This window comes from Etheostoma spectabile, chromosome 8 (assembly GCF_008692095.1).
Source record: "Etheostoma spectabile isolate EspeVRDwgs_2016 chromosome 8, UIUC_Espe_1.0, whole genome shotgun sequence".
Taxonomy (NCBI): Eukaryota; Metazoa; Chordata; class Actinopteri; order Perciformes; family Percidae; genus Etheostoma; species Etheostoma spectabile.
This window is the reverse complement of record NC_045740.1, coordinates 3,832,164-3,843,149: the sequence shown is the minus strand read 5'-3', so window position 1 is coordinate 3,843,149 and position 10,986 is coordinate 3,832,164. Positions and strand designations below refer to the sequence as shown.

Genomic DNA, 10,986 nt, shown 5'->3' with positions numbered 1-10,986 from the left:
ACGTCACGCAACAAAGTACCGTAGTATTGTGTGCAAAACGCCAGTTAATTTAAGTACACGCTTATAATGGTCTCATGAAAAACAGTGAAAACCGGACCTTTTCATAAATTTATAAACCCCCCCGACCCCGGACAGTACGAAAAAGTTGACATGTCTGGGCAAAAGAGGCCGTTTGGTCACCATAGGTTACCTCCCCTTTCTCTGCTTTACCTGCTCAGAGAAATTTGGCCCACCCATGAGAGAGAGACATCATGGCTTTCAAATGTGCAAAGCGGCAGTTGGTCAAGGCTGGTCATGGCAAGGTTGGTCTAGTGGCTGTTATTCTGCCCCAAGGCTGAATTGCCCCAAGCATCCAAACAGCACCATGTCATGGGACCTTTAAAGCTCACAGAAAGGAGACCTGCTGCCATCACTCACCTTAGGCACATTTTAAGTGTTTTTTTATTTTCTAATAATACTACTACTACTACTACTACTACTAATAATAATAATAATAACAATAATAATAATAATAATAATGACATTTATTTTAGAGCACAGATTAAAACAAAGTTGCAAAATGCTTCACAGAAGAAAAAGTAACACACCAGAACAACAAAATGGGAACAGACATAATTTTGACAATAAAAAACTGAGGGAAAACTTATAAAGGGAGATATAAAAAAATGCTCATGACACCATTTATATTTATTTCAACTTCGTTTTATGTTTCGGCAAAACAGCTTTTTTAGGGCCCTATTTTTGACAATAAAAGGTGCTGCATGAATTTAAAGCATGCTAACAATATGTTTCCAGAGGACAAACCGCGTAGTATAACAACATATGCAATGAATGGCAGAGAAGTGTTGTACTTAAGACCAGCACACCCGAGAAGATATAGAGGAACTAAAGCATTGGATAGTCTCATACTTTGTACCAAACAAAACAATCAATATCAACAAAATCAATGACTGAACTGAATCCTTCTCCTCCACTGCCCTGCTGCAATGGTTTATAAATTAGCTCTCAGAGGTAAAATGCCTTATGGTTAGCTGAGGCATGGCTTTTCAATTCCTGAGCAGCTGGAGGATGGGGCAATGTGTTTACAGTGCCTAATGCAGGCATGTCTTACTGGATATATGGTGTGAAAATAAAGCCAGAGTGCCAACAAAGGAAATGAGGCGTTAAGACAGATCAAGAGGGATGAGCCAGCAAAGTGTCCCAACTTTTTGTATCATTTGCTATTCAGTCATTTTTACAGAACAGTATGTACCTTTATCTAATTAATGGAAATGGCTTTTTTTGAGTATTTGTGTTATCCATAGTATATAGCACAAGCAGTGAATGATGCACGATATTTATAGTGTGAACTCTAACAGGATTAAGTTGTAATTCATATGCAGGCTTGAGAGGTGTGTTAGATGAAACATTAAAGTAATATTTGATGTTTTTGTCATCAGCCTGTACAGCCACAGTACTACTATGGGCCTAATTTTGGCTACATTGTGGCCTTCAAACCACAAGATGGACACGAGTGGAGTAAGGTGACGGTTGCTGACCCGCAGGCCAAGCGTTATGTCCACAAAGACCCCTCCATCCCTCCATCAACAGAGTTTCATGTCAAAGTCAAAGCCTTCAACAGCAAAGGAGAGGGACCCTTTAGCCTAACAGCTATCATTTATTCTGCACAGGACGGTAAGCACTGAAAAGATTTGCTGCTCTCAACGCTGAAGCATAAAAGGGAAATTGTGCCAAACTGATTTCAAAACAATGTCACAGATCAACCTGGGCCTGTTTGGATGAGGAATTCTTCAATATGCCAACACTCTGCTATTTCAATCTGTCAGTGTCAGCTACTTATTACCAGCAGGGTTTTCAATGGAGTAGGACTCATTTAATAGGAGTTCTCATGTAAAGTTGTGAGGAATTTTAATACCCCTTGAAAGTGAACCCATCTTCCCCTCTCACCGTCTTTCCTTGCGAGGGGATTATCATGATCTATGTAGCATGAACCAGAAAGCTGATAATTTGCCCAAGGATGCAAAGCATTTAGCCTAGTTATTAACTTCCACTGACAGACAGTGGAGATAACCACTGGCAAATCAGACATGACGGGTTACAGAGATGCCCCGTTGCCATGGTAACCAACTTTAGGAACGCTTTCCTTTTGAGTGTCTAGGATTTTATAGCTAAGCTTGTAGAAGTGCACTGCCCCCAGGGGTGTGACCATTTGGATTTGTGTGCATGCTGGTTGTGCAGTATTGTTTTTTTGGAGTTTGTTTCTGTGTGAAACACAATGACAGTATTTGATGGGTTGTTTGTTCAAGGCCCAGCATGACAATCTCACATTCAGGGACAGTTTCCTGGCAGGGACAGCCTACAAAGTGTATAACTGGCCCATAAGTCATGAAAAAGTATTTAATGGCCTAGTGAAGGAAGTGGGCCACTTCACTTGTTCCTTACAGTGATTAATTGAAATTACTAATATAATGATTGAGCACCACTTAAAGAAAAATAGCATTAGTACATCCAGTAGACACATATACAAAACACTAGTTCATGATTCTGTTATAGGATCCACTTGTTTCAACATATAAAATATGCTAGGTTTGAGTATGCAATATAACAATTAGCTCTGAAAGGCTCTGTGTATCTCTTCAGCTCCATCTGAAGCTCCTGTAAGTGTTGACGGCAGAGCTCTCTCTGCCACAGAAGCCATAGTTTGGTGGTTGCCTCTCTCACAGAGCAATATCGATGGATACCAGGTCAGTAGAAACGTGAGATGTATTACAGCTTGGCTCATGTCTTTAACTGTGACTTTTGATTTGGTTTAAACTACTATATTTAAATTCTAACTATAAATTAGCTTGTACCTATTTCTAATTTACTTATTTACTTGTACTTCCCTCTACCTATGGTATTAACCAGTTTGTATAAGTGCTGTAAAGGCAAAGCCAAGCTGATGTTGGATCCCAGCCATCTCACCTCTGTCCCTCTGTGTCCCAGGTGAAGTACTGGAGGAATCAGGAAGACAGTGAGGGGCGGGCCCAGAGGGTAGTGGTACCCGGCAGTGAGAACCACACCAGGCTGGAGAGTATGAAGCCTGACTCCCACTATCTTATTGAGGTTCGGGGCTACAACTCTGCAGGATTTGGGCCGGCCAGCGAGCATCTCCAGATCTACACCAAGAAAGCCCGTATGTTGTGCTTTTAGCAGTTTAGTATTGACCAGCAGGGATCATGGAAAACAACATGTATTTTAAAGCTATATTTAGGCCTTATGTACAATTATGTTATTTTAACACAATTGCTATTCTTTACTGTTTTTGTGTTTTTTAACAGCTCCAAGTCGACCTCCCAGAATAGCTGGGAAAAAATTAAAGGGCCGGAAAGTAAATATTGTCTGGGAACATGTGGAACCACTTGCTAACGAGTCACCGGTGGATGGTTACAAAGTGAGTACAAGTCTACATTTATTTTATACAGATTATAATCTCTCTGAAAGAAAAAAACAGCTGCTGGGCACTTTACATTTCTTTTCAATGATATGTGTGTATAGGTGCTGTGCAGGCAGCAGGGCCACTCCACAGGCACTCTGTACACAACCAGTAAGCAGAGCATAGACCTTCTCCTGCCCACAGATGGGAACTACGTGGTGGAGGTCCGGGCGCACACAGAGGGCGGAGATGGGGCTGTGGCACAAGTCAACATCACAGGTAACAGACAGACTCACTTGTCCCCTTCATTCACAATAATGTAGCATATGAGCAATAACAGTCATTATCCTTGTTTTTTCCATATCAATAAAACATGGACTAGCATGGAGCCCTGGAAGTGACATGAAGGGGGGAAAAAAAGAAGGAAAAAAACATGTATTGGGGACAAACACTAAACTCGAGATCTTGAATTTGAAAGTCAAGATGTTTTTTTTGTTTTTTTAGTAATTTTTTCTTTGTTTTTTTTTTTCCTCCATGAAAGTAAGTTTAATGCAGGAAAACAAAACAAAAACCGAAGTCAAGATCACACAAAAGTGTTAGTCCCCAGTTTTTTTTCTTCGTTGTTTCCTCCATGTCACCTCCGGGGCTCCGTAGACTAATTTCTCCTGTTATAAATAACTTTTCAAAAGCAAAAAGACATAAATAGATATTTCATGTGTATAGAAATCGTGAAGAAGACTAATGGGCCATATATAACACAAAGTAGTTATTAAAGTTATTAAAATAAAGCAGTCCCTAAATGGAAACTTTTAAAGCCAGAGACTAAATGGGAATATTAAAGAAGGAAACAATTGTTATGTTACTGTGAGTTGAGCACATCCCAGGTAGTACTGGTAAAATGATTTGTTGTTAGGAGATTTAATAATCACTCACCTGAGCTTGGCATCAATGAATGATGACCCTCATTGTCCCAATCACATTCCACTCTTTGCCTTTTGCTATCGGCTCTCTGACTGGTTTTACACCACCTACAGACAAAATAAGACATATATTTTAACAACCTAGAATTGTGATTATGCCTAAAGATTTAAACATTCATATAAGTGCCTTTGTTATGTTTGTTGTCTTTTGGGTACCTGACAGCTTTACTTTGTTAAATTGACTAAATGAAAAGGCAGATTTTTAGTTAAGTTTCTACTGAAAAAAAGACATGTGCATGCATGTGGACCCTTTTAAAGCTGCTGAACAAAGGCACAACTTAATGCATAGAAAGTCTGCAAAATGAACCACAAAGCCAATCTTGACATTTTGAGATTTAAGGTACAATTTAGATGCCTGAGTTGGATTTGGTGTTTAAGGTTTTTTTCTTTTCAGTAAACATGTATCCTCCTTCTAATAAAGTGTTACAATATAAAAAGTGTGTGGCAGAAAAGCAGATGGCACTTTATGACTTACTAATTTAGAAGAATGAGGCATCCTGAAATGAAATTTAGTGAGTGAGAGTTATCTCTTGTAAAAAATACGACCGTTTAGTTTCATCAGGGGAACATAAATAAAGAAAGCCTTCAGCTATCACATTTTAAATCCATAGTGCTAAGGTAACACACTGTGACTGCTTATTCCTGGCCTGCCATTTGCTGTGAGATTATACAAGGTTCAAAGTTGGCAGTAGGTTATCATTTGTCACAGCCCGAGGTTTCCCTGGGCCAGAGCAGAGCTGTCACTTCAGGTTTCATACAGTACCTTAGATTGGAGGGCTAAGATGGGAAACTTTACGGCCCGTGACTAAAGCTTTGATACCCCCCGACTCAATCCCCCACTGGCTGATGGACTGACAGGTATGCTGACTGGATAGAGAAGGCCTTAAGCCTCTGTAATTGATCTTGATGAGTAGAGTATACCCCTCATGTGGTTTTCCTTATCTGTTATCGTTCAGTCCAGACCTACTGACAGCTTGATTTCACAGACCCGGGAATTTAAGCCATGGAGGATTTCAAATGCAGGGCAATGACAAATGGGGTGGGCATTTAAGGTGATCTCTACACAGATAGGTAAAATATCACACTTCACACAGTCTTTAGTTTTATGGATGAAAGCTGGAAACTTGTGGGACCTATATTTTTTTCCTCAAATCAGCAGCAAATTTGACTGTCGGTGCAGGTCTATTTTATGCAAAATCTAATATACCTTTATCTCTGTGTGTCTCTCAGGTGGAAGTGTCCTATGTGCCCCGTCTCTCAACGTACTCTCCCTGCTCCTGGTGGCTCTCCTCTGCCTGAACCTCTGAATGTAGCGCCATCTTTGTCTTCACTTTCTGTGAAGTAGACTCTTTATGGTTGACGCCTTTGAGAACTTTGGGACTCTTTCCACAATCTTTTGGTTCCACCCCATAACCTGGGACGTCATATTCCAACTCTTCCCCTCTGGAATATGTTTGTGGAAATAGACACAGAAAAGGAAAAATTGGAAATGGACAAAGACATCCCTTATTTATCCACAAAAAGCCTCTTTGGAGGAGTGTAAAAGGAGTTCTGTCAACTTTTTAAATATGCCTTATATAAACGACTGCACTTATCTTTCACAATCACTTGTTTGAAAATGGATCATGACTGAAAGTGTGAACATTAGACTTAAGGTTGGCTGCTAAGTCTTTTAACATCATGAAGTCAACCTTATGTAGATAAAGAAGTTGTCAGTTCAGATATGTGGGCTTCATGTAATGTGTCATAATTTAGAAAATCTACGCCACAGTGCATAGTATAAGGTAAACAAGTAGCTGTGAAGGATAAGTGTATGAGTTTATAAAAATGACTTTGTCTCTTTACTTGCAGTTCAGTGGCATTTTCTTCTATTTTCTTTTTAAAATGAAGCACACCCTTTGTTACAGAGATAAGGTCAAAGCAAATCTCATTCTTTCATACTGGATTTTTTATTAACAAACATCTTAGAAGAAAGAGCAATTTATGTCATGCTGAAATAATATATCCAATAATTAATATTGTTTTGCTACCTAATATACTATGGATGTTATTTGATGAAAAACTGGATTGGTTTGACCTGCAATCAGTGCTTATTCACAAATCATAACATGAGCTCTATTGATAGAATACCACTTTCAAATTGTGTGCATGTTGACATTGTTACATGGAAAAAGAGTTTGACATGGTTCAAAAGTGTCTAGGCCCATGGGTCCATATTTGCAAAACTGAATGTAAAGCAAAACATAGGAACAAGGAAGTGAACTACAAACAACATATCAGAGATGCAGTTTCAAATGCAAAACTGCAGCAAACATTGTGTGACAGTGGTTATTTTGATTGCTTGCCACCTCTGGTTATAGTTGTACAACTGTGCAGTGATCAAGGCTTTGCCACAACATCTGGGTCATTATTGAACTAAACCTGAACAAAAGAAAAAGCTGTTGTTGTTTACTGTATCATTAGGACCTCAGTGGTAACTGCTGGTGCTTTGTAAAGAATGTTGGCATTTTATTTAGTGTAAACATTTTCATTTCATCTCTCTCGTTTATGGCTTTGTGTAAGAGTCACTATTTACAGTTATAGTGAACGGTAGCGATGCTCATGCCCTCCAATAATTGTGCAATGTATGTGTGGCTACTTTATATTTTCTAATAAGACAACTTGCCTAGCTCCTATAACAGTCATTTTCCATTATCTGGTACAAACAGAAGAAAAGTAAAGCCATCTATGTCAGCTCCGAGAGCTCATCAAAAGCTCATGAAGTTGTTTCCACTGCATTATTTTTGTCTTTTCAATGACGTGATCAGAGATATATAAACAGTATCAACTGTTGTCTTTTTTTATGATTATTGTATTTGAAGGCCATGACCCATCTTTAGTTGGACAGTTTAAAATTTTATTTCCCTTGAATGGAGGAACAAATGCTGCGTTTTGAATTTCTCCGATTCATTCTTGTGTGATTGATGCTGGCCATGCTTCTACAATGTGACTATATCAACATCCACCGCAAAGTGCTTTTCCCAGTTTTCCTTCATGCGACAAATCATAAAAAGAGTTGCCAAATGCATGAATGCCTTGAACTTTGACATTTTGGGATGAAGCGGCGGCTCTACATTCTAACATGCATGACATTGGAACAAATCAACTTTAAAGCAACTTCTCAACCTCTCAGCTTCATATTAAAATACATTCCATTTATATGAGTGGCATCCCTTTACGCCAGAGACAGTGTAGATCTACAGTGAGCCTAATATGTGCATTAGCTGCTAAGCTTCATTAAGCCAGTTATCTCATATGAAGTCCTGGGGAGATGATTTTTAGAGAAAAAAATCTTAATCTGACAAAAGGAATCTCACTCATTCAAGTTCAAAAATTGGTCCTGCAGTTCCGCACATACGATGTTGGGGATTTGATAGCATCACTGGTGGCAATGGCAGCATGTTTGGCTGTTTGCTGGAAGTTCAGTGCTTCACTGGACTTGAACAGCACTTGTGAGGTATGAAACTGGAACCTCTTATTGGCTGGACAAGGAACAATAAAAGTGTAGTTAACTATTAAAGTGCTCTGGTGTTTTCTATGTTGTTTTGCAAGGATTTTTCTTTATCTGTGAGTACTCAACATTGTGACTTTACTCTAAAAATGAAATGCAGCAGTAAATGCAGCTAAAAACTGTGAGGGTGAGAGCACTTTTGTCTGAGTTCTGGTGTGAGTCAGGTTTACAGTCCATGGTGGAAGATGGGGCAATGCAAAAATGTAAAAGACACCATTTTATTTTACTAAAGTACATCTTTATCAGCAACATGTGGTTTAATATCATAATTAGAAGTACAACTGCTCATACAGAATGGCCAAAAACAGAAACTAGACCACACAAACATTGTCCCTATTAAACTTCTTAAGAAATATGAATGAAGCCATTCATCACAACTTTTTACTCTTTATAAAGCATGCATTGATGGAAAGGAGTACCAATTTTTTTTTAGAGCTTGTTGAAGTAGTGCTACTTTCCTAAATGCTGTTGTTGGGAAGTTTGTTCTACAAATCATATTTTATAAGCTTCTTTTAAATATTATTTGTAAAATATTTAACTGCTGGAGCTGCTGCCACCGCGACCCGATACCTGATAAGCAGATTAAGATGGATGGATAGATTTATCTGCCAAATTGATTAGATTAGAAAACGTTATTGTTGCTATAGGTACTAAGACAATAAAAGAAGTGAAAAAGCAGTGAAGTTCAAAGTAATATACAAAGTATATACAGATAAAATATATAAATAGCTTGTGGAATAAACAGTAAGGGGTATGAATACACTAGATATATACAGTATGAGCAGTATAGTATTAACAGTGTGTATGAATGCACTAAGATATATATAGTATGACCATATTAAGCAACTAGTAGGTGTCAGATAAGTGTGTGGAGTGAAAAGTACAATATTTCCCTCTGAAATATAAAAGCATTAGGTAACATAAAATGGAAATACTCAAGTACAAGAAGATGAAAGTTCTATTGAAGTAAATGTACTCATTCACATTCCACCACTGACTTCAATACTATAATGGAGTTTCAATCTCAAATATGACTTTGAGTCTAAGTGAGTGCAGATATTAATGACTAAAACAGGGGATGACTAAAACAAACCATAAATGAAATACACTATGTTACACCAACTACTACAGTCACTTTTTATTGCTATAATGTACAATAACAGTACATATTCCAACAATATTCCAGTACATTTAACCAAAGTTTGCCTTTGCTATGATAGACTTGTGTAGAGCAATACTAGTCATGGAAAAACTATCTCACAATTCTATTTAGTTTGGGAGATTTTGATCATATCACAAAATGTCAGCAACAGATGGAGTTGAGGTCCAAAAGTTCACTCTTGATGTTGGAAACAGCATTGAGAAAAAGAAAATCTCACCGCAGGGTCCACTGAGTAGACGGGCTAGAAATTTCAATCACATCACACGATCTTGATCTTTATCATATTAAGTCCACTAAATAAAGATTGACAATGTAATGAGAAATTCCCTGTTATAAGTTTTAGTTCACAGTGAGTCAGCCCGAGTTCACTGGTGAATAAATTATGAATTAAGTCTGAAATACTGACGTTATTGCAACATTGGAAGTCCATTCAATAAAGCCAGTGTTACACACACCCCAGGAGAATATTTCCAGTTCGGCAGTTTCCCTTTAAACATACACACAAAGCAATGTCAAACGTTGTAGTGAGTGCTATCAAATTCAGACAGACTCTCCACTGGGGTCAGACAATTGGTGGTCACAGGTGCTTTTTGCACCATGTTAGAAGAAAAAAAAAACACTTGATCACTTCTATCTGTAGTCATCGCTGCCTTGGGACTTAGGTATTTCATCCTATAACTTTAGACTACTTATGTGTGAAATATTCATAGAAATGTTTCAGTGCTCACAAACCAAATAAGAGAAACTAGAGCATAATTTATGATTCATGAGTATCTTCCAGTCAAGTGCTCAATTTATGTGTGGATTTCAACCATGTCTGTCTCCAGGAGAAAGCTATTCTTTAACTATATCAGATAGCGATTCAATCTGTCCTCCCTTACAGATAAGGCAGGCTGTCAATGTCTAGTTTTTCTAGGCAGAAACAGCTGTTGGAGTTTTGTCTCCTATCGGGTATCCAGCAGATGAAAAGCAGATTGGTATCACTTCTCTTCATGGATTAGGTCAGACCAAATGAATCAGATTTTAGATACTTATTGAGCTTTAGGTCATCTCTCCGTTTCAAACAGGGGTCTTAATGGTTATTTACTGAAATCAGCTCACAGAGGGAACAAAAGATGGAGAACTTTTTTTCAGAGGCTTATCGGTCCAAGCATATGGCCTGTGTGATAGGTCTGATCCCAGGTGGCGGTGTAACACTTTCCCCCCAAAACACACTCACAGGCTGCCGCTTGATTCGGTCTGACTGCTCCTCCGGATCCTATCCTTCAGACTTTAAACTCATACAGTTCTGGAAATATAGCTATTTGCTGACCGTTGATTTTTAAAAGATTTAATTTAATGTCACATTATAAAGTTATATTAAATAATATTATTTAAAGTGCTACAATTTCATTTTGCAGCAACTGGATGGAAGAAAAATACACTACTTTGACCTCCTTGAGCATGTGTTTTTGCAGACAGGTGGGCAGTCCCAGGACAGTTTGTGCTTTTGTCTTTGTAAATCTACACCTGTTCTTTGACAGCTCAGACAACACAAAACATACTTTAAAGTGGTGCACAGTAGACCAGAACCAGACTGCTGCTGCTGGGAGACCTGAAACGTGACCCCTCTCTGAGATGCCTGCAATATGTCATGCTGTGTCAGCGTAAGACTGGCCGGGACTCATGCAGGAAGGCTTTATTAGTGAAGGTCTTCATGCAGATATTGTGTTACAAGCCAGGGTTTAACCACTGAAGGATCATCAAAGTTTCACTGACATGCCATCACTGCAGAAACTGTTCCAGAGGTAAACTTAATGAATGTAATAGGATTAAGATGAGGCACAATAACATCCCATTGATATTATATATATATATATATATATATATATATATATAT

General features: G+C 38.3%; 1 protein-coding gene across 5 annotated transcripts in view; it reads left to right on the top strand.

The window, feature by feature from the left end:
* Positions 1-7,955, top strand: part of LOC116694089 (contactin-1a) — a 78,716-nt gene extending 70,761 nt beyond the window's left edge. For 4 of the 5 annotated variants that reach the window (XM_032523560.1, XM_032523558.1, XM_032523561.1 and 1 more), the window contains exons 19-24: positions 1,440-1,674; positions 2,641-2,744; positions 2,986-3,175; positions 3,321-3,433; positions 3,538-3,694; positions 5,626-7,955. In XM_032523560.1, the coding sequence (XP_032379451.1) occupies positions 1,440-1,674; positions 2,641-2,744; positions 2,986-3,175; positions 3,321-3,433; positions 3,538-3,694; positions 5,626-5,702 (876 nt within the window). In that variant the 3' untranslated portion in view covers positions 5,703-7,955. Of the gene's footprint in view, positions 1-1,439; positions 1,675-2,640; positions 2,745-2,985; positions 3,176-3,320; positions 3,434-3,537; positions 3,695-4,547; positions 4,694-5,625 lie in introns of those variants that run through there. The other variant, XM_032523559.1, reaches the window with a different exon arrangement.
* The last annotated feature ends 3,031 nt before the right edge of the window (positions 7,956-10,986 follow it).